The 23645-nt window shown below is 45.5% G+C and overlaps 3 protein-coding genes and 1 long non-coding RNA gene across 5 annotated transcripts; 2 read left to right on the top strand and 2 right to left on the bottom strand.

Annotated features, from left to right (window-relative positions):
- Nucleotides 1–982: 982 nt before the first annotated feature.
- Nucleotides 983–3926, bottom strand: LOC144075850 (uncharacterized). The gene is made up of 3 exons (XR_013300650.1): nt 3790–3926; nt 3311–3440; nt 983–2944 (listed from the first exon to the last, which is right to left on the bottom strand). It is a non-coding gene; the product is annotated as an uncharacterized LOC144075850 (long non-coding RNA).
- On the top strand, nt 1642–9479 carry plch2b (phospholipase C, eta 2b). Its single transcript, XM_077603277.1, has 20 exons — nt 1642–2115; nt 2509–2655; nt 2730–2973; nt 3344–3473; nt 3700–3870; nt 4747–4840; nt 4917–5120; nt 5203–5323; nt 5399–5570; nt 6365–6472; nt 6548–6631; nt 6707–6807; nt 6879–6967; nt 7051–7236; nt 7313–7420; nt 7483–7607; nt 7692–7776; nt 7873–8019; nt 8093–8166; nt 8224–9479. Exons 1-20 carry the CDS (start codon nt 1812–1814, stop codon nt 9253–9255), a joined length of 3726 nt encoding a protein of 1241 aa, XP_077459403.1. The 5' UTR covers nt 1642–1811; the 3' UTR covers nt 9256–9479.
- grik6 (glutamate receptor, ionotropic, kainate 6) lies at nt 7832–16951 on the bottom strand. 2 transcript variants are annotated; one of them, XM_077603276.1, is made up of 10 exons: nt 15879–16951; nt 15716–15800; nt 14249–14280; nt 13987–14166; nt 13694–13917; nt 13424–13521; nt 12515–12732; nt 12224–12443; nt 11110–11354; nt 7832–8037 (listed from the first exon to the last, which is right to left on the bottom strand). In XM_077603276.1, the coding sequence occupies exons 2-10, from the start codon at nt 15774–15776 to the stop codon at nt 8002–8004; spliced, it is 1314 nt and encodes a 437-aa protein (XP_077459402.1). In that variant the 5' UTR covers nt 15777–15800; nt 15879–16951; the 3' UTR covers nt 7832–8001. The 2 variants fall into 2 exon arrangements, with proteins under 2 accessions (XP_077459402.1, XP_077459401.1); XM_077603275.1 differs by lacking the exon at nt 7832–8037 and adding an exon at nt 9899–10229.
- On the top strand, nt 16667–23402 carry brpf3a (bromodomain and PHD finger containing, 3a). The gene is made up of 13 exons (XM_077603273.1): nt 16667–17022; nt 18232–19738; nt 19823–19979; nt 20145–20276; nt 20342–20470; nt 20549–20861; nt 20950–21234; nt 21324–21839; nt 21900–21957; nt 22038–22123; nt 22442–22539; nt 22614–22768; nt 22868–23402. Exons 2-13 carry the CDS (start codon nt 18252–18254, stop codon nt 23052–23054), a joined length of 3603 nt encoding a protein of 1200 aa, XP_077459399.1. The 5' UTR covers nt 16667–17022; nt 18232–18251; the 3' UTR covers nt 23055–23402.
- Nucleotides 23403–23645: the final 243 nt, after the last annotated feature.

Here is a 23645-nt window from a genome sequence, read left to right as displayed (position 1 = left end):
TATATAATATATGACTTCAGCTTATTGTCTTCTTGTACATTCGTATTTTTAAAGGTATGCCTATCAGCAATTAACGGTTAAAAGACACAAAAAAAATAAAGAGGGAGTTTTTTCTTCCTTCGGAATGCGGTACTTTTCGGGTTGTTTTTTTGTATTTAGTACTGTTATTACATTTATATGGCTCATTTGAAAGCATTGGTTTTTAGGGCTCTTAAATCAACAAATGGCGTTTATACGAAAAGCATTTCTACATATATAAAATGAGAAGCGGGCAGATATTTTTTTACTTTAGGAAAAAAAAACAAGGAATTGCACTTTGGAAACCTCGCATTACTCCCCGATACATGATACAAACAAGCTGAAATGAAACAGTCATTATGCGCTGATGTAAATAGGACAATATTGTAAATAAGATTTTGTTTCTAGCTCCTGATTTTTCTCTTTTGCTCTTACTTGAAACCAAAAAGAAGCGATATTGGGATTTTCAAAGTATCATACATTGCAATGGGGCATTCAGCAGACTTGGATGAAACTAAACTAAGTCCCATTTGATTGTTTATTTCAGATGAATAGAGTATATAAAAATATATATATATTGACGCCACTGACCAAAAAAACTGAAAGGTTTGTACCTGCCACTCGGATGTAGAATAGAAAGCAAGCTTTCTTTTGGTGTTCTCACCTAGTTTAGACAAGAAACACATGTATGTCTTATCAACTTCATCATCATGTTACCTTGGCTCACTATTTGTTGGCTACATATTGTATAGAACTCACATTTTTTTAAGGTAGCTCATGCTCTTGTAGTTTTGGTTTGGATGTATGCCTTCACCTCTTTCTGTTTAATTTTTCCCTTTGGAAAATCTGTATATTATCAATTAAAAATCTAAGTCAATCATCAAGTGTTTTCAAGAGTGTGTTCTTATCAGTGAAGAAAAAAAATACTGACCAATATTAAACTCAAGCATAGTTCCCCCAAAAATTATATCGGTGACATCCATTTATTTTTCATCCCACCTGTTCTCACAAGGATCACAGGGGTGCTAGATCCTCATCTGACATCGGGAAAAAGTCAGTCTATACAGCCCAAACTGGTCGCCAGAAAATCACAAGCATGATAACACAGTGATTTTAAGACACATTCATCATATGAAACCAAAAATAGTGAAATATATACATAGCATTGCAAATTAGAATATTGCAATGTAATGCCTTGTCAACTACAACATATCAGAAAAATATCGTTTTTATTTTCAATTCATTAAATCCATTTTTTTCACTAGGATGGACATGATAACGGTCTGGTTTTTCCCTTCAACCACTTTGAACAGTCTCCTCATTAACCTAATTCTGGTGCAGGATCAGGAGCAACTGGAGAACTTCCAGTATCTTTGACATAAGTATTGGGAGACTAACCCAATTGTGCCTGAGAAAACCATCATATTTCCTGGAATTAGTCTTACCTGAAAGTGAAAACGTACCCAGAAAATAAACATTTGAAATCTTAGTAAACATACATCCTTGAAGAGTGTATTACAGCGAGCATATCTTCACAACAGACAGGTATATGGAGTGTCTACTTGCCCCTCCTCCCTATTGGTCGCGTGAAAATCCCTCCATGATAGCAAGAGCGAAGCTTCACTTCGGGATTAGCGCTTGGGGAAGATTTACAGTTGGTCACATGCTGCCGTCTTCGTCCCTACAAGCAATAATGCATCTTCCTCGCAGGTTGGCCTTCTTCTCACAGGACCGCCGGGATGAAGACCTGCGATTAGGAGGTCGCGTTTGCTGAAAAAAGTGAAACGGGACTCATGGGACAGGAGACTTGGGGGCAAATGTCCACTTCAGGGATGAACGCCGCCACGGGGGTGCCGATTCCAACAGCGGGGAGGAGCGTCAGCCCTTCACCGCCAGCTTCTCTGTCCCCCAAAATGAGCGCATTCAAGTCTGGGGGTTCCCCCAAGATGCCTTCCAATCCTCCCAATTCCCCAGCCAGGTCCATCATGAGTTCCCCGAGACTGTGGCAGAAGGCGTCCATCTCCAGACTAGCAGAGGAGTTTTTCTGGATTGGCGGGAGTGTGGTCGCTCAGCCAAAATGGAGACTAGGTCAATTTGGTAAGTCGCTTGTTATTTCATTTGTAATACCGACATTTGGAATTTCTAACATATGTACCTTCAACACAATATGACATTAATGTGGAACCTTGAGTAAATAATGGGCATATGGACTCAAGACAATCCTTTGGGATTAGCCGGGCTGCGTCACATGTAGTTTTCAGATTACAAACGAGTACAGTCACCTTCTTTGGTCATGCGCACACACGCACAATTCACAAATGCCAAAGCGTGAAAATGTACGCTCATTTTATACAGTATTTCCATCTTAAAAAGAAAGAACTATACTGTCTTTGAATATAAATTGATTCACCAGGGGTGGGGCGTTCGCTAACATAAACATTTAGCACATTTGGCTAATTGTTTTTTTTGGGGGGGGTGGCCAACCTGCAGTGGAAAGATGCATGTGCACAATGCAGACGGGGACGCAGATGACCAAACTCAAGGGAAAGAAGAAAGGACTGACCCGCTTTTACTACTTGGATGAGCACCGCTCGTGCATCCGATGGCGTCCTTCCAGGAAACACGACAAAGCCAAAAGTAAACTTGGATTGTTTTGATCCTCGTTGACCTAAATACTACGCGGTTGTCGTCAATTCCACGTCTGGTTTCAGTTACAATTGACTCCATCCACGAGGTCCGAGAAGGGAAAAAGTCGGAGGTTTTCCGAAGATACGCCGACAACCGCTTTGACCCAAACTGCTGCTTCAGCATCTACTACGGTGAGCGCGTCAAGTCATTGGACCTGGTCAGCACCAATGGCGAGGAGGCCCGTACGTGGATCAACGGACTCAAGTACCTCATGGCTGGCATCAGCGATGAAGACAGCCTGGCGAGAAGGCAACGCACACGTGATCAATATCCTTTGTGTAGTACTAACATTATCGTCTTCTAAGTGGGTGTCCATATACTTAAACACGATTAAAACCCGACCAAGACTCTCAAAACCAGAAATCGCTGAGACCAAGTCATGAATTTTTGCGAATCAAAAGACTGAGACTGAGATCCAAACCAATTCTTTAGCAAGTCGAGTCCAACACTGGTTTATGGTGCACATGGCTAGCACAAGAGTGAAACTGAGTTGTTGTGACTGTTCTGATAACTTGGAAAAAAAATCTGCTTACAAAACAGTTCTCCTTTTATCAAATCAACTCCCACGAATAAATCTTGCAAACCTTGTTATGTAAATACCCACCTGCTGGTCATCCCCCTTCACTTCAGTTCTAACATGGCTTCAGCAGACTTTCTCAGAGGCAGACAAAAATGGAGACGGCACCCTGAGCATCAGTGAAGTCCACCAACTCCTTCACAAGCTCAACGTCAATCTACCAAAGCAGAAAGTCCGTGAGATGTTTCAGGTGAGAACTCAACCAAACATACCAGGGACTGGTCACCAGCCAATCACTGGCGCTATGACTTGTCCATCCGTGAAAATACTACTGCGTATTTCCTACCGCCCTAACATATACAGGGTCACTGGAGAGGAACCAATCACCAAACAACCTCACTGGGCACACTGTACATTCATAGACAAGTGTTCACAATCCCAAAAGCACTGCGCTAATAGTATATTCTATTTTGTAGGAGGCGGACACAGACGAAAACCAGGGCTCTTTGGGATTCGAGGAATTCTGTTCTTTCTACAAGATGATCTCCACGCGGCGGGATCTCTACCTCATCATGATTTCCTACAGCAACCAAAAGGAAGTCATGGACCTCCACGACCTCGCCCGCTTCCTGGAGAATGAGCAGAAGGTGCAACAAGGGTGTTCAAACTTTTGTGTGGTAGTCAACCCCTATTTAGAGGCGGTACACGGTCGATTGGTCGCCGGTCTTTTGGTCGCCCGGAAGGTTATTGATAATTACCATTTAAATCGTTTCTCAAATTCCCTAAATACAAACTGTGAATTACTATTTAGTCATACTTAATGCCCTATTAATTATTAGGCTAAAGAAAAGCTCCAAATTTTCCGGACTTTTATTGTTTTTTGTTGGAGAACTTGTTAAGGCCCTGACTGACGTCGCTTCTTAAAGGGACAACGCATGTACATACAAACTCTTATACACTCACACGTCGGCTCAGTGAAACTGCTCATGGCCATTGTTGGCTTTTATTGATGCGTAGACCGTGTTGTTTTACCTTGTTTTGTCGCCGGTCTTTTGGTCGTCTGTCTTTTGGTCGCCGGTCTTTTGGTCGCCCGTGGTAGCGGTCCGGGCGACCAAAAGACCGCGACCAAAAGACCGGCGACCAATTGACCGCACACGTTTAGAGGCAGTTGGTGTCATTGCTAGTTAGCTTAGCCTGTGGAAAAGAATCACAAGAGTCACCAAGGACTTTGCTGTTAGGAATTTTGACTTTTGGATAAATGGTTGGACACATTAAGTGAGGAATGTTAGTTAGCCTTTGGGTTTGAACAATAATTAACAATCACATTTAGAATCTCCATAAATCTAACGTGCAGTTTTGGAATGGCGGAATAAGAGAAGGTATTCAAACTCCACACGGGAAGGGGAATCTGAACATCAGATTGGAGATAGTCAAGCCACGAGTCTTTTAACTATATTGACCTTTTGTATAAACGGATGACACGAGAGTTTGGACTTACTCGTGAAGTCATCTTTGGTTGGCAGATGCAAGGTCTAGCCAGAGAGCACCTGATGGAAATCGTTTCCAGGTTTGAGCCATGTCCCGTCAACCTGCAGCGCCTGGTTCTGGGAATAGACGGTACGGGCCCGACATCAACTAGAACATCTAATGCAAAGCCTCCAATGACGTCCATCGAACTCCGCCTCCCATCCAGGTTTCACCAAATACATGCGAAGCCCCAGCGGAGACATTTTCAACCCGGAGCACAATCAGGTGAGCCAGGACATGACACAGTCGCTTGGTAACTACTTCATCGCCACCTCGCACAACACCTACTTGACCGGAGACCAGCTGCTATCGCAATCCAGTGTGGAGATGTATGCCTACGTTCTTCAGGCCGGCTGTCGCTGCGTGGAAGGTGAAACTTTTTCAACCTGACGCTCTATTGGACTAGTAGAATTGGCACTATTCACGTTTTTTTTTTTTACATTTTTCTGTAGTGGACTGCTGGGACGGACCAGATGGCGATCCCATCATCCACCACGGCTATACATTGACATCGAAAATCCTCTTCAAAGACGTCATTGAAACAATCAACAAATATGCCTTCACCAAATCGGAGTATGTGATCATCCTAATGAATCAGGTAACAAAAAATAAATAAAAAATCACCTCACTTCCGCCTCCTCTGTGTAGGTATCCAGTGATTTTGTCCATAGAGAACCATTGCAGTGTGCCTCAGCAGAAGAAGATGGCAGAATACCTGAAAGAGGTGCTACAGGATAAACTGGACCTTTCCAACATCAACGCGCAGGAATTTAAGAAGCTACCTTCGCCGGACACGCTTAAGGGAAAAATCTTAGTCAAGGTAAAGTGTTTACTAAGTGACATAGCTCCTCAACTGTCCATCTGCTACTTGCTTTTCTTCCTGGCCATCAAACTACCGACCTTTCTACCCACTGACTGACTTGACTACTTATATAACTACCCACCCACCGAGTTACTTACCTATCTGCTTTACCTACTGCTATGTACTACTTTACTTAATAGTTTTACGCTCAATAACACAACCAAGACTCCTCCAAAACCATAAGTCACTTGGGACCACAGTCAAAATCAAGATGTTTGGAAGTGAAGATGAAGACAGAGGTCATATTCACACCTGCGCTGATTGGTCCAGACTATAAACCAAAATACATTTGTAGTGCGCACCTATTGGGTCAGTTTGAATGCAAAGTAAGAGCAACCACCAAGTCCAAGACCTTGCCAAAGCGATGGTCCCTGTTCGCTTCCAAGCGATTTGCTAGATGTTGGAACCGTGGTTTGAACCAGTTCTAAACTCAAACACCTTTTTGCACATAACAGGTTTCCGTAGCCATTTTGTTGTCATTTTTTCTCATGGTCTGGGACATTTGAGAAAATTGCAATGTGTTAAATGTACGGCACCACACCAAAAAGAGTCAATTGAATTTAGGCTCGGACAAAAGAATGCCAAATATGAACTTTCCTGGTGTGAATACTTCCTTTGTTGTCTGGAAGTTGAGTCCAGGACAGAGACCTACAAGTGTCCAACTTACAGAAATACACACATACTGTACACACCAATTATTAGATCCTTGTCGTCATCTGGATTTCAACAAGCAATTATTTGTCGTGTTTTAGGGAAAGAAGCTCCCAACAAACCTGGATCCGAATGCCGAGGAAGGAGATGTGTCTGACGAAGACACCGGGGATGAGGAAGAAGAATATGACGAAGAGGATTGTTCCCAGGCAAATTCACCTGCGACATTAAAAAGAGTTTCATTGTCCGACTTCCATTCTAACCATACAACACAAACCTTTCAGGAGGAAAACTGCGGTCTGGCCGCACGACAGCCAAAAAAGAAACGGCGCTTTGGCAGATCCATCATGAGGAGCTTCAAACGCAAGGTCTTCCTCTTGGTTTGGACAGATTGAACATCCACCAAAAGATCTAAAACGGCAATACCTATTTTAATGTTTCAGAGGAAAAAGAGAATGAGTGCAAGGAGTAAGGCCAGGTCTGACGGAGAATCGGACTACAGCAGCGGCAGTAGGGACAGAATGCAAATTGTTTATCATCCTAAGTAGGGCTTCTTCTGTTGGATTTTTAAAGGCGGCGTGATTCTGTTTTTTTCATTTCTATTCTTGTCTTCAGGAAGAGAAAGACAATGAGGTTGTCCCGTGCTCTGTCCGACCTTGTCAAGTACACAAAGTCCGTCCGAGTGCATGACATAGAAACGCAAGGTGACCCTGGTTTAACGAGAAGATCCAACAATGCCGACCGACTGTTATTTGGATGAATTTATCATTATTTTTTGCCCTGGCAGCCTTTACAAACAGTTGTCAGGTGTCATCGCTCAACGAAACCGTGATGAACCAGATTTTGCTCCTTAAGCCCCGTCAGCTGGTGCGCTTCAACCAGCGCCAACTCCTGAGGGTCTACCCGTCCAATTACAGGGTGGACTCCAGCAACTTCAACCCACAACCCTACTGGAATTCAGGCTGTCACATGGGTACAATCAAACTCCATACAATTGAATGTCATCCCACGAGTATAGGTTTCTGAATTTAGAGTCTGGCTTTTTCCAGTGGCAATGAACTACCAAACGGAGGGTCGCATGCTTGAGCTGAACAGAGCCAAGTTCTCAGGCAACGGAAACTGCGGCTACATTCTCAAACCCAAAATCATGCGTAAAGGTCTGCAAATGTTCACCTGCATGAGTCGACGATTGGGAACGGTGAGGTTTTGTTTTTTCCAGGTGCCTTTAACCCCAATTTGGAAGAACCACTTCCAGGACAGAAGAAGATTCAGTTGGTGCTAAAGATCATCAGTGGACAACAGCTTCCCAAACCTAAAGACTCCATGTTTGGAGACAGAGGAGAGGTCAAAATACATTCGGGCGCAGCATATAGACGACTTCTTTTCAACCCGTATGGATACCGTTTGATCATTTTTCGCCTCTTCTAGATCATTGATCCCTTCGTAGAGGTCGAGATCATCGGTCTACCTGTCGACTGTACAAAGCAGCAGACCAGAGTGGTAGATGATAATGGTATAGCAAGTATTTCAGCAGTCAGCCATGCTTTGAATTGATGAAAATATTCATATGCGTAAGGATGCATGAACGCGGTATCCGATTGTACCTCAGGTTTCAATCCCATGTGGGAGGAGACTCTTGTCTTCCACATTCTAATGCCGCAGATCGCTCTGGTGCGCTTCCAAGTGTGGGATCATGACCCCATTGGGCGAGATTTCATCGGTCAGAGGACGATATCATTCAGCAGCATGATGCCAGGTGAGAGCCATCGACTACCTGTAAGCAATTACTATCTGAAAAAAAATGAGATCCCTTCATGGTGAACTTTTAGGTTATCGCCATGTGTACTTGGAAGGAATGGCAGAGTCCTCCATCTTTGTTCACATTGCTATCATCAATGGGAAGGTAAGCGCTGTGCAGAAATGCTCATTTTGGTTTTTCGTGAAACGTTTTGCGTCACAGGTAAAGCCGGCAAACGCGGTGCAAGTGGCCAGAAAGCACATTCAGAAAGCCGCCCAGAAACACATGAAGGGACCCCAAAGGCAGCCATCCCTGGACTTCTCTGTCCAGTCCTCTGAAGATTGGCCCCCCTTGTATCTCCGCAAGGACGTCGACTGCTTCTCCCAGGACAGCAGGAACGAAGAAATGTCCCTTCTGGGGCAAGGCCCTGCCGCCAGGGCAGCCGCGCACAGAGGGATCATGAGTGAACCCTTGAGACGAGCCCACAGAGTCAAAATTCATGAACCGGCACAAATGAGGAGAGGGATCTTCAGCAAGATGTCCTCCACAGATTCTAACCCGGTGCCGTCGTTTCTGCTCCAAGAGAGCTTTGACCTGGACAGCCCTTCACGCCCAAACAGTCCTGCCGATCCAGTTCCCATCCATTTTAGCCAGCCGCAATCTTTGTCAGAAGCTGATGAGTTACAGACGCAGCCCCAATTTGGGGAGGAAGAAGCAGAACCCCCCGCAAAAACAGTGACTGACACAAAACCACCAAGGGAACCTTTGCCCGCGACTCCCCCGTCCATACCGCGATACGCCCTCTGTTCCGAAGCCAAATTTCTACCGCTCATCCCTCCACCGTCCCCCGCTCGGGTCCGAAGGACATTAGAAGCCCACACACCCACGATAGGATCTAAAGTCCGCTCGCAAAGCTGTCCCCGCAAACCCCACGCCTCCCCCGTCACGCCCGCGGTGGACGGCAGGTCTGCTTTCCGTTGGCAGACTTGGCGAGTCCAGAGCGTGGACGGCGGCCAGCGAGTAGCCAGCGTACCCAACGGGCTGTGCTTGTCTGACAGTTCGTCCAGCAGCGGGGGCAGCTCAGACAGTCTGGAGTACGGGGACGTCTCGTTTGCGGCGGACTCTGAGCCGTGCGATGGCACCCTGCAGAGGGAGATGAAGGCGCTTTTTGACCAAAAACTGAGAGCTATCCGATGCACGTCCCCGCGTTTGTTTGATGCAGCGGGATCGGCGAACAGGTTTGAGCCAAGGTAGGCTTTGTCACCGCTGGTTAGGCCAACAAGGTGCAGTACTACATTGACTTAACCGACGGTAAACTCAGTCTCAGTCTGCAGAAGGTCCCCACCTTGTGGACTTCCTGTGTGTGGCTCCAGTTTTTTACCTAGGTCTACAATGTCTTGTGTGTCTTGTGTCTATCTTGCTACTGCAACCAAGAAATTTCCCGAATACGGGATGAAATAAAGTTCCAACCAACCAACTTTTTAGGTGTTTAATACATTTGTGTGTGAGATTGTAACTCGGTATGAGGATACAGCAAACCCACTCATTGGTGAATTTCTGTACTTACGTTCTTTCTAATAAAAATGGCGCCATACCAACCAAACCATTTATTGGTACTCCCTCGTGAGTCAAGGCAGAGTGGTGGCGTTCACAAATGTTAGTCATTCCTTGTGAAAACAGGTCACAGAAATTACAATTTGACTACAAAATGATTGGCCTCATCTGGCCCACATTAGCAAAACTGAGGTAAACAGGCCAAAATGATATACTTTTTTGCAAAGCATGCCATTTATCCAAGTTATCCATGCCCTGGAATGTGAAAAGACCATTCAAAAAGATGACTATCCAACAAAAATAAGCTGTTCTGTGCGTGAGGATGAAATAACAACAAAAATGGTGTGAGAGGCAGTGTTTATTTTAAGCTTCCGATGAATTCATTTTTCTAGTACTATATTAGCAGCGATAGTGTCCCTATGGTTCACAGTTAGATATGTTAATTGTTTGAGTATTTGCGTGAATTGTTACGGAGACATCGTAAATGTTATTGTTTTCTATAAGGGTTATACATAAAGGCCACGAGGAACGGCCTTTTGATGGTGTGAAGAAAGATTCTATGCCTTTTCTGTTTCTTTTTCAGCAGGCTCTTGAGCTCGCTTTGTCACCCCGTTGTTGTCGTGTTTTCGGAAACGCGAGCCGAGTTCTTCGGTCAGCACCCGGCAGAAGGATTTCTGTGAGCGGGACGTATCGAAACACAAAAGAAGAGACGAAAATAATGAAAATATTTGCCTGGTCCGAACTGTTTGTTGTGTTTGCCCTAAGGCCTAAGGCCATGCAGAAAGTGATTAACACTGCCCAGAGGATTGTCGGCTGCTCTCTGCCCTCACTGGAAGACATTGCCAGCCCTCGTTACCTCAGCAGAGCCAGGAACATCATAGGGGACCCTTACCACCCTGGTCACAATCTGTTCCAGCTGCTGCCCTCTGGCAGACGCTATAGGGCCCACAAAGTACGGACAAATAGGCTTAAGGACAGTTTTTTCCCCACATCCATCAGAACTCTAAATTTGCGGTAACGCAACACACATTCCCTTCTGAGGTAATATGAAAAGATGTTTGAGTGGTGATCTGCCTCCTACTAGCTGACTGAAGGTAAGTGAAAGACAGTGAGAGGTAAGTGACCTGTATCCATAACAGCAGAATGCCAAATTACAAGTCCGTAACTATCACTTATTTAGATCTTTTGCCGAGTAAACGCAGCTTATGGAGAAGCACCACCAATTTCGTCATACGCAGTTTCTGGGAGTGATGACAAGTAGGCTTTTTTGTTGTTGATAATGACGACAGGGCCTATGTCCGATTATTATTATTATTAAGACTGACTGGCGACCAATCTAAGGTGTAGTCTGCCTTTCGCCCCAAGATAGCTGGGTTAGGCCCCAGCGACCCCCGCAACCCGTTCGAGGATGGGCGGTATGGAAGGTGAATGAAATGAATGCAGCTGTTTGCTGTCTATTTTGTAAATACCGAATATTAAATGACTCCTTGCTTGAAGTATACATGTTTTGAGCTTTGGGTTTTTCCCCCCCTTGAATTACGATGCGGTTCCTACCGTCTCGTTCGCTGCTCTGCTGCGACTCCTGGAGGCAAGTTCCAGCGCAGCCAGCAGCGTTCCCAAGGTCAGGCCAAGCGCGAGCACGGCGAACATCCCCTTGAGACTATGCGGATGCAAAGCTGTCACCTTGGTCTTGTCCTCCAGACAGCTGCTGGCCCACCATTTGCTCTGCAGATATGCCAGCTCGCCTGCCTCGCTCAGCTGCAGGATGGCCACGCTCAGGTTCTTTATGATGGGAGATCCTTGGAGAGAAAGAAAGTCAAGGTTATCTCGATGAGGTGCTGTCAAACTTGGGTTTGTCCTGGGAGGCATCTTAGTCCAGGATGAATCTTTTAGAGACGTTGTTGCTGGGAAAATTGCCTAAATCCCTTTTTTTTCAACCTCTAAATATCAACCGTCCCCTCATATGTAAATTCTTAAACATCTTTTTTTTCATTCTGTTATTTTAAATAAAAGTAGAAAAAAAGAAATATTCTTATCTTACCATTTTAAAAAAATGTTAATTCATTATTTCTCAAAGACCCCAAAAAAATGAAAACATACAAAAGCTTTTATTATATTCATATGGGTCTGGGGTCTCAAAATTGCAAGGCAGGGGCAATTGCGGACCGCTGGAAAATATTTTACGACTCCCTTTGACAATTAATTGTAGTATTTGTATTGCGCGCACATACTTGCGATGTGCGATAAAAAATACAAATAATAAAAATATTTTTTTTAAAGACAAAGAAAAAGCCATTAGTATTAAGAGTATTTCTAAATAAAATGTAATTAATTAAAAAAATACTTTTCAAAATGTATTAAAACAAATTCAATATCCATTTCCCTCTTTTGCTAACTACCACAGCACATAATCTGGCAGTAAATGAGTTAAACTAATTTGAACTTTTAAACAGATGTCAACTGTAGTGACCACTGTATATATTTGTAAAAGTAAAAAAAGAGTTAGCCTTTAATCTTTCATTGAGGACCACAGATTTTTTTGCGAGAATCACGTGTATAAACACATGGTTGACTTTCACAGAACATCTTGAGGTTGACACTTGTGGTATAGCCCAGCATGAATTTTCCCATTAAAGATCCTGCTACTTTTAAAAAAATGGTTTCTCACCAAGCGTGGCGGCGATGCTGTATCCCCTCATGCCAACCACCTCGTGCACCCGGACCAGGTCGCAGTGGCGTGCCACTGCCAAGTCCAGCGATACCGACTCTCCGATGAAGGCAAAATTGCCCTCCTTGGCGCGGCGGATTCCTTCATCCATGGTGGCTACCAGACTTTTACTTCTCTCCATATGCTCGTAGATCCTGCGATAAACTGGGTTGTCGGAATTCTAGGCCAGGAAGGAAAAAAATGCCCCTTTTTATTCTCATCATCGTGGTTATTACATGCCGGCTTGTTCACCTTGAAAAAGGCCAGCGTGGAGGAGGCGCTCAGGCAGCCGTATTGGATGACGTCCTGCTTGGCCAAGTCTTCAAAGCCTTTGACGTTGAGCTGAGTGGATTCGGGGCTTTTGGATGAGCTGAGATTGGAGAAGTAACAAGCCAAGATGGCCAGCGCAAAAAGCCACCAGCTGCAGCAGATGACTCGTCCGGAAAAAGAGCGAGGATGGGGACCGGCACCTGGCCACACAATACCATAACTACCATAACATGTATATAAATATATAACAAATAACTCCCATCAGCTGTCAGGCTCTTTAACAAAAGAAATGGCTGACCAACCGTATGTATACAGGTATATCTATGTGTATGTATGTACATGTATATATATATATATATATATATATATATATATATATATATATATATATATATGTGTGTGTGTGTGTGTATGTGTGTATATATATACATATACATATATATACATATATATATTTGTTTATTGATGTCTAAAATGTATTTTCCTGTGTCTGTATTCTTTCTCACCCTCTTGCTACTGTGACAATGAAATTTCCCGAATACAGGATGAATAAAGTTATCTAATATAATATAATATAATCTAACATAAAGACTAGAAAGCATTTAAATGAAGAAAGAAATCCACTTTAGCTTGCCTTCTAATCCTGAAAACCTCACTTATAAAAAATGAATAGAGTGCAGGGGGGTTAGCACGTGCGCCTCGCAGTTCTGAGATCGAGGGTTCAATCCCCGGTGGATTCCGACCTTTCTGTGTTTCCTGAATGTGCATGTTCTTCCTGTGCTTGGGTAGGTTTTCTTCGGGTACTCCGGTTTCCTCCCACGTCCCAAAAACATGCATGCTAGGCTAATTGTATGCTAGCTAAATTTTCCCTTGGTATGAGTGAGACGTTACCTTGTAGCGTTAGCGCTCCAACGGCATACCACAGGCTGTGTGGAAGGCTGAAAGTGTTTTGCTCACTTTGAGGTTGGCTCCACTCACTCGGGCTGACTCTGAAAAAAAGTAGAGGAAGTGTCACTAGCAAGCAAGCTGTTAGTGCTAATATTTTTAACTCTTTGAGTTCATTACAAGGCAGAGGAAGAAATTGCATGGTTTTGGCTCAGCAAAGTCCAATCTGTCGAATTCTGGAAAAAACAGCATGACTTTAAACAGGACATGACCGACCTTGCCGCCACAGAGAGGCAGAGTGCAGTTCCCAGGTAGGCGATGACGATACCGATCCAAGTCTCAAGCGAAAAGGGAGTCAGGAAATCAAAGAATCCGCTGCCCTCGGAGATGTCCTTCCTCAGCAGGATGCTTATTCCCGTCTGCATGAAGGGTTTGCTCATGCCGACGACCTTCTCCCGGGCGGCGGTGAGGGTCAGCGGGGCGATGGCCAAGTCCGCCTCCTGCAAGAAGCGTTTGAAGAAGAAGCTCCACTGGAACAACCCGAGAGGCTTTCTCAGTCGTTTTCTTACCCCTCGCACCACTTCGCCGACCATCCCATTCCAGCGCCCGTTGTCGTCTTGTCTGCCGTAGGAGGCGTCCTTGACCAGGTGCACTTTGTATTTGAAGTCCAGCTTTTTAGCGACTTCCGACAGCAGGTCCATGCAAAAGCCTTCCATTTGGGAGCCTTTGGCCATTGTGTAAGGCTCTTGCTAAAGTGTGTGAAAAGTGTTGCCTCTTAATATTAATAAAAATGTTATGCACCGTGACGAATGAAAGAAACGAGAGGGTTACCAGGATTGTCGTGATTCTCAGCTCTGATGGGTCTAGAAAAAGGAGAGACAATTAGATACACTTTAAAAAGGTTATTTCCTTATTCTGTTATATTTAATCACAATAGTAATAATGTATATCTATCAAGCTCAATCAATCAATGCTCAGTGAGAAAAATCACAAACGTTAGTGTAAGATTGAACAAAAAAACCAACAAGAACGAGAAGTTGTGAGCACATTTTTTAACGTTTAAATGCTATCCTTGCAGGTTTTTCTGATTCAGCTCTTTTACCTTTCTCCCAAATTCAAAAAAAACAAACATTAGGTTCAATAACAACTAAAAAATACCCATAGAGATGAGTATGAATGGCTTTTTGTCTGCACGTGACCTGTCAATGAGTGATGACGACCTATCCCAGGTGTACCCCGACCCCTTTTCTAAAAGTTACAAAAGTGGCAGCGGCTCCAGCGGAGAACGGAAACGACAAGAATAGCACTTGTGTTTCCTTGATGTCGCAAAATCAAAGCATGGAGATGAACATTTGGAGGACACCAACATCTCCTTCCTGCATCCCGTTGTCCGGTCTCATTGTTGGTTAAGGCTTCAGTCCGCAGCGGCGTGTCCATTCAAAGGATGTCAATGTCGTGGCACTTGGACATGAGAGGCCAGTCAAAAGAGTATCAAAAGCGGCGGTCCGGGCCAAGGCCCTTGTGGGTTCTCCTTTTCAAAGAGCTGACACTAATACAAGCACTTTCAACCCCATGTCAATGAGACACACAAGGCCCTTTGTGCCCCCCCTTGCTTCCATATTGATGATTTATGACTATTTTTCCAGCAAAAAATCAACTGCTTTCTTATTACTCACCAGTCAGGCAGGATGCAGAGTCACTTTTGACAGATTAAGCATTGATGTCACATCAGGGCAAAAAACACATGAGGAAATTTGGCGACGGAACACAGGAAATTGCCAAATGTTTCAGAGTCAGCCCGGGTCACAGTTGGACAAGTTTGGATGCAGGAATCCAAAATATATATATTATATTATATATATATATATATATATATATATATATATATATATATATATATATATATATATATATATATATATATATATATAAGTATATATATACATATATTTATATATATACATATATATATATATACGTACATACATACAGTATATAAAATGGTACACTACAAAGTACTATTAGGAAACATGCAGCCATTATCTATAAAGCATCTTACATCAACTTTGGGCAAGTAAATCCTTCAAGTTTTCAATGAACCTAGATATGGAATAAAAGTCATCACAACTAGTGAACTTTGATTTCATTTAAGCCCTAAATCTAGGAACAAAAGTATGACACCCGGAAAAAAAATATTATTATGTGTTAGGCATATTTCTGGGGGTTCAGACTTATTTTAGAGTAGGCTGTCAAAGGCACATTTGGATTTTGTGTGTGTTATTTGTGCAAATTCCTTACCTGCAGTGCATGTCCCAATGTTGAAGATCCCAACAGACCATAAAATGAAGACAAACAGCATCCTGATGAAATAATGTTATCTATCCTATGATTTAACAAAAACAGAGGGACAATCACATATTTATCCATTTTAATCATATTTACGTATGCAAGTGCAGTCTACCTTTGTAGGGTGTCCTCACCACTGGACCGGACCACTTGTCTAGAATGTCGGATCGACGACTAACTCAAATGACAGAGTGATGGTTGCCAAATTGGTGAAGATAGCCAACAGTGATCATAGTTTAGTGGGAGGAGATTGTGAAAGAAAACTCATGTCGGGGGAGGAATGTTAAAGGGGACACGGAGTGGGAAAACTTCATTCTGTACATCGGTAAAGAATTTAATGGAATGAATTTATTTAGAATTATTTTTGGTCATTTGAAAAGCTTATCTTTTTAGCTTGTATCCTAAACTTGAAAAGGACATTTAGTGTCAGCTGCATGACGCAAAAAGTGCCCCTCCACATATAATTCAGTCATTTTTTAGGAATAAATAAAACGAATATAATGTGAATAAAACTAAATTACAAAGAAGAAAATCAAATCACTCTGGTAAAAAATAATAATAATAATGAAAGGGTGTACATGCTCTTCTGTATTAGACGTCCAGCTCTGCCAATGGCAGACCGAAATGAGTTCAATGAGTGCCCCATAAACGGGTCAAGGCAAGTGTAATATGAGATTAAACATAGTTTGAAGGTGTATTCAAGGTTTTACACTATTACTCATCCAGGTATAAACATTTGTAAATGACCATCATAAAGCCGAGACATGGCCAAAAAAGCGCGCTCCCTGTTGTTTTCCCCAAACGAGTGCGCTGACCTCGCGTTGCAAAACAACCAATCACGGTGTGGTGCGCGTTGCCCGCGAAGCGAAGCGACCGTTTCTGATTGGTTGACAGCGTTTTTTTCCTGCAAAAAGGGGCGTATTTGTCGAGCCATTTTGACCGAATATTTAGCCATATCCAAGGGACATTAATTTAATATCTTTGCGTTTACACGATTGTGTGACTGTAGACGGGCAACCAGCGGAAAGTTTAAATTACAGCCATGTGAACAGCCCGTATTGAGTAATGAGTCGTAAGGACTGACTGAATTGAGGATGACGCCGCGTCGCTATCGATGACCGGCTAGCTAGCTAGGCAAACCGCTAGCATGTCCGGCGCGGTGGTTGAAGCCTGAGCTGACATTTAGCGAGGTGCTTTTTTTCCCCTTCCCCACCCTCCCTTCTGTTTGTCACTCGCACCACTGAGGACCACTTTCCACGGTAAGTAAGGCAGACATGTTCGACGTTCGGGTTATCGTTCGAGATATTACCATTTTCATGTACGAGTCGCGTGTATGTTTAGTGCCCTGTCTGACAGAAGCGCTATCGTTGATATCCGTTTGTTTTAATTTACCGTGTATAAACGCAACGGACAGACGACCTTAACTGCGCATATCGTCATGTCGTGTGGTTTAACGTATACATTCATTTAAATACCGCATTTAACCACAGTGCGTAATGTTCGGTTGTTGTTTTTTGCTGCTGTTGGCATAATGTTATAGTGTCGCTTCCCTGTGCTGTTGAGGGCTCAAAATGGCTGACGGACGACGAGCTTCTCGGGTTGGTATTTAGTGCTGCTCAACCGAACTATACACAGCAACAGGGAGTGGGGAAAAAACAATTTACGGAAATGTCATTGGACGAAGAGAAATGTGACAGCGGGACTGGCTCGCAATTGGACCAATGGGAAGAGAGACGGGGCGTGTCTTTACAGGAAACTCATATTTGCCAAAACATTGCATACACCTGTGTAGGCGGTTGAGCGCCAAATCCAAGTTAAAGCAACACTTCTTCCTTCGTAAAGACTATAACGTTTTAACTCAACGAATTTCAAATGTAAGAAGTTATTTTGCAACACAAGTATATGCTTCAAGAAACTAATATAGCAACTGTGTTGTTAAATAGATCCTACAGTGATACACCTGTATTAAGTTGGACCAGATCCACACATGCTGTACATCGTCTGCAAATTGTTAATAATAAACAATTATACATTATAAAGTAAATATAGTCATATTTGTCCCCTTTAAAAGGAAAAAAACACCTAGTATAAGTGGAAGACAGTTGCTTAAACTATTTAAGAATGCAATTTGTGAGTTTCATAGACAAGTGTTAATGGAGAAAATGTTTAAACACACACAAAAACTACACTAGTATGTACACTCATTCCTGCAATACTGACAGACCTAAATGCAGGTGGGCATTGCATTTTATTGGTTAAAATAGTGTAAACTGTGCCCTCACCATCATGGAAACACTGGTTTTTCTTCACGTTTTTCTCCACCATGGCAGATAAGGGAAAAAAAAGAAGACATTTTCATATTATTTACAAATATCTTACTGTTGGAATGCACATGATCAAGGTGTATTTCTCTCCTCACAATTATTAGTAACAGTATTCATTTGTCTTCCTCTGTCTGTGTGTTTTAGGGAGCTGTTGTAAGCCCCCCATGCAGAAGTCAAGAAGGCTGGAATGTAAGACAGCTGTAAGAGGACACAAGATGGGTCGCGGCCGAGGCAGAGGGCGAGGCAGGGGCAGGGGCTCGGCGGGCCACTTGCGCTCACCCTCACCCTACAGACTGCAGCTCTCTCCTTCTAGGGAGACGCTGACGTACGCCCAGGCGCAGAAGATCGTGGAGGTGGACCTGGACGGCAGGCTGCATCGAATCAACATTACAGACCTCCTGCCGGTGATCACCGAGGACGAGATGATGGCCCAGGATATCGCCGAGTGTAACAGCAACAAGGAGAACAGTTTGCAGACGCAAAAGAAAAAGGCCAACCCCAACAGCAAAGGGAGAAGGAATTGCAAAAACGATTGGCAGCACAACAAACGGCACCGGTCCCAGCAGCAAACGGCGTCTTCGAATTCCCCCCAGCCCCAGAGTCCGCTACCGGAGCCCACCTTCCGCACGCTGGGATCCGTCCGTCCCCCGGACGCCGCTCCCCTGCCGTCCGCCTATTACCGCTTCGTGGAGAAGTCGAACGACGAGCTGGACAGGGTGGCCGAGTACGACATGGACGAGGAGGATCTGGCCTGGCTGGAGATGGTAAACCACAAGAGGGTGTCGGACGGTCACGCGTCGGTGTCCGCCGACACCTTCGAGCTGCTGATAGACCGCCTGGAGAGGGAATCTATCTTGGAGTCCCGCAACCAGGCGCTCTCCCAGTGCGCGGTGGACGAGGACGCCTTCTGCTGCGTGTGCCTGGACGACGAGTGTTTGAACAGCAACGTCATCCTCTTTTGCGACATCTGCAACCTGGCCGTGCACCAGGAATGCTACGGCGTGCCGTACGTGCCCGAGGGCCAGTGGTTGTGCCGCTGCTGCCTGCAATCGCCCTCCCGCCCCGTGGATTGCGTGCTGTGCCCCAACCGAGGAGGTGCCTTCAAGCAGACTTGCGACGGGCGCTGGGCCCACGTGGTGTGCGCCATATGGATCCCGGAGGTGTGCTTCGCCAACACCGTGTTCCTGGAGCCCGTGGAGGGGGTGAAGAACATCCCCCCCGCCCGCTGGAAGCTCACCTGCTACCTGTGCAAGCAGAAGGGCCGGGGGGCATCCATCCAGTGCCACAAAGCCAATTGCTACCGAGCCTTTCACGTCACCTGCGCCCAGAAAGCCGGACTCTACATGAAGATAGACCCCGTCCGGGAAACGGGGGTCAACGGGACCACCTTCTCCGTGAAAAAGACCGCCTTCTGCGAGCACCATTCCCCGGTGGGATCCCGGGGGCAGGACGGATCTGGAGACGAGTCGGTGGAAGGGAGACTGGTGGGGGGCAGGGGAAACAGGGGACAGAGGTCCTACACTCAGAGTTCGCCGACGCCGCCGGCGAAGAGGGCGTCCAAGGGAGCCAAAAAGAAGGGGAAAGGGGTCGGGGGGTCTACGCGCCGTTCAAATGTGCCTGTGCTGCTTGTGCCTCAAATTCCTTCTCACAGGTGAGACCAAAAGGCCATAAAGGCTTTTGACTTGACTTGGACTTGACTTGATGAATACTTGGTCATGTCAATTCATCTCTACAGGCTGAACAAGATCTGCACAGGAGTTGAAGTCCAGCGGAAGAACCAGTTCATGCAGCGGCTTCACAATTACTGGCTACTCAAGCGACAGTCTCGGAACGGAATGCCTTTAATACGTCGACTTCACTCCCACATGCAGGCCAACCGGACGTCAGAACAGGTAAGCGGAGAAAGTGAAGAAATCCAGATCCATTTTGAACCTCGCGCTCACACCCTAATCTTTCCCATCCCCCCTCGCTGCTAATGGAAACGAATGAGTTCAAAAGACCCAAAGAGCTATATCCACTAGCAGATTGTCAAAGTGTGCGTCTTCCGCTGTGTTCAGAAGGAGCCAGATGAAAAGCTGTCCGCCGCTCGAGAGGAGCTGCGTTACTGGCAAAAGTTGCGGCAAGATCTGGAACGAGCCAGACTTCTGGTAGAACTTATACGCAAGAGAGAGCGGCTAAAGCGGGAAGAGGTTGGTCACGAGTTGGGATTCTGCTGGGAGGTGGCCAGGTGAAAATCCTCAAATTTCCTCTTCAGGTGAAAATTCAGCAGGCTGCCACAGAGCTAAAGTTGACGCCGGCGCTGGTGCTCCTGAGGACCACCTTGGAGCAACTGCAGGAGAAGGACACGTCCAAAATCTTCTCCCAGCCCGTCAATCTAGCAGAGGTTAGAAGACGTGGGGAACGTGGGCGTCTGGTTTTAAAAGGTGGCTTCACATTGTCATTCAAATGAATTCTTCACGAGGTCCCAGACTACCTAGAGTTCGTATCCCGACCCATGGACCTGTCCACCATGAAGGCCAAGCTGGAGGGACACGCCTACTGCTCTGTCGCCGACCTGGAGGGGGACTTTGAGCTCATGATTTCCAACTGCCTCAAGTACAACTCCAAGGACACCATGTTCCACAAAACCGCCTTGCAGCTACGCGAGGTAGGCGGAGCCGTCCTGCGCCACGCCCACCGGCAGTCGCAGAGCATCGGCCTGGACCCCAGCACGGGCATGCACCTGCCCGAGTCTCCCAACCGGCACGGCTTCCAGCAGTCCACCTGGGACGACGGTAAGGCGGCATTTGTCCGGGTCACGCGACGGGTGTCCCTCCCTCCTGAATCCCAGCTCACGTTTGTTCCGTTTCCTCTCTCGACCAGTCGACTCCCTCTTGGACCCCGACAACAGGCTTCACCTGAGCACGGACGAGCAGCTCAAGGCTTTGCTGGACAAACTGGACGTGGTGACGTCCATGCGGACAAGCGGCGGACGGACCAAACGCATCCGGCTACTGCGACGAGAAATCAACGGTCTTCGGCAGAAGGTGAACCATCAGCAGCAGCAAAGTGCAACGATGCTTAATGCCAAGAATGAGGAGGAAGACCACGTGGAAGAGGAGATGAAGCCCACAAAGAAGGCTAAAAAGAAGATTGTGGATCATGGAGGTAACTTATAAAAACTTGATTTTACACAGAGGTCTACTATTGCCAGAAATGGCCATTTCTAGCCATTCATCCTGTTTTCCATCCCACAGACGACTCCCCTCCCGTGTTAGAACTCACGTGCCCGGCGTCGTCGCCGCTGCCGGGCGACGCGCCGCTGGAACCGCCCGTCTTGGGCATCATAACGGGAGGCCGACGGTCGCCCGGCCGCTCCTACAAGCGGCAGAGGTCGTCACGGGCCGTCGGTAAAAACCACGGCGAGGACGAGGCCGAGGTGGCGGAGACGCCGTCTTCCCGGCCGGAGGTCGTGCACGAAGCCACGCCATTGGGAACGCCGCCATCTTTACCCGTGGTGGGCGTAGGCAGGCGTACGTCCGTGCTGTTCAAGAAGGCCAAAAACGGCGCCCGGGTGGGCAAGAAGAGATCGCCGTCGCAGCACAATGGGAAAGCGGCGGAGGAGCCGGGCGACGGATTGGACCGAGCGCCCGCTAGCCCGCATTCGCCCCATGTTGACGTCACCGCTTTAACGACCGGACCTCCCTCGCCCCCGTCGCGCCGCTTGCGACAAAGCTCAGACGCCGAGGTGGAAAAACACCTTGAAGATGGAGGTGAGCGGCCGTGGCCTAGGTTCAAATTTTGAAAATTGGCCAAATTGTTCTTTTGTTTAGACCTAATGAACGGAAACGACACCTCGGTGGAACACGACGACGACGACCAAAAAGTCAAGTGAGTGGCGAGCGCTTACCTTCTGCTTGTAGAATTTGCGTGGAACTGACGCTTTGGCTCTCTCCGTTGGCTTCGGGCAGCACGGCGTCTCCTCCAAAACGCAGCCGAGGGAAACCCGCTCTGACCAAGGATCCCATCAGCAACAATGGAGACATCTTAGAATCAGGTTTAAGATTATTTAATCTCTATTACACTTTTTTTTTAATCTAAAAAAATGACCTAGAAGTTAGTTTCCCTAGAATTATTAAAAACTGCAAAAATACAAAGAATCCAAATCCCATTTTGACTGTAGCTGGAATTAAAACATATATATATATTTAAATACATTTAAAGAGAACATTTGCCAAAGATATGCTATTAATACAGTTTAGTTTCATCTCTGGATAATCAGTTATTTTCAATAACTTGGATAATTGTTGTCTACCCACATTATGGCCTGCGCTAAAATGAACATCAAACATTTTCCACCACATGTCGCCCACAGGCAAACCTACACTTCTTTGTCCGGACAGCCCGACGGAGTTGGCCCCTCTCGATCTGGTGTGGGCCAAATGCAGAGGCTACCCATCTTACCCGGCCATGGTGAGAAAGAACCGGCCACTGAAAGAGCCATTGTTGACCAATCAATCCCCCCCCCCTCGCCCTCACTGTGGCAGATCGTTGACCCGGACATGCCCCAGGAAGGACTCCTCCACAACGGCATTCCCATCCCGGTGCCTCCCATGGAGGTGCTCAAACTGGGCGAGTGGAGGCGAGCGGAGGTGGGACAAAAGCTCTTCCTGGTGCTTTTCTTCGACACTAAAAGGACTTGGTGAGATCCGGAAACGAGAAGGCCGGATTCCGAAGCAGCCGTGTTTAAAAGTTTCCCCGTTTTCTCTTTTTTATTTTTTATTATTATGATTATTTTTAGGCAGTGGCTCCCTCAGGATAAGCTGCTGTCTATGGGAATGGACGACACGGTGGACAAACTGCGCCTGATGGAAGGCAAGAAGCCGAGCGTTCGCAAGTCGGTTCACACGGCGTACGACCGAGCCATGATGCACTTGAATCGCATTAGAGACAACCTCAATTTCACGCCCACCTCCAACTTTTTATGACTTTTTTTTTAATCAAGGGCTTTTCCGGGTGCTCTTACTTGTTTGTAGTGGAAGAAGAGCGGTAATGACTTAGACGATACAACCGCGTGCCGCTTTGAGTTCCTAAATCATTCTTATTTTGACGTTTTTGGCCAAAGCTATTCAGAGCTTGTAAATAGTGAACATTGAAAAGGGAAACATTATTTAGATTGTATTTTGTCAAAGTCTCACTTGACATTCGCGTCATGGCTGGACCTGGAAATTCTAAACAGTTTTCAAGGCCCTTCCCAGGTAAAAAAAATAGATTGGACGTCTATTGGTGTCAATAACAGCCAATTAGCTTAATAAAAATGAATTTTACAAAAGCCAGACTTATTTAAATTTATGTCTTCAATCTTTTTTTTTCCAATTTGTCACATCTGCTTTTAATTTATTTTGAAAGGTTATTATCTATATTTATTATTCAGAGATTTTCTTTGCAATTTTTAAATTTTGTATGATTTCAATCATTGAATTATTTCCCAGAATGATTTCATTTTAATTCAAGTCGCACTCTGAAATCTATTTTTAAGGCTCTGCTGTACAGTTCAGCCATGTTGCAATATCAAGTAC

This window comes from Stigmatopora argus, chromosome 6 (genome assembly GCF_051989625.1).
Source record: "Stigmatopora argus isolate UIUO_Sarg chromosome 6, RoL_Sarg_1.0, whole genome shotgun sequence".
Lineage (NCBI taxonomy): Eukaryota > Metazoa > Chordata > Actinopteri > Syngnathiformes > Syngnathidae > Stigmatopora > Stigmatopora argus.
The sequence above is the reverse complement of the archived record's forward strand: the minus strand, read 5'-3'. Positions and strand labels throughout refer to the sequence as shown.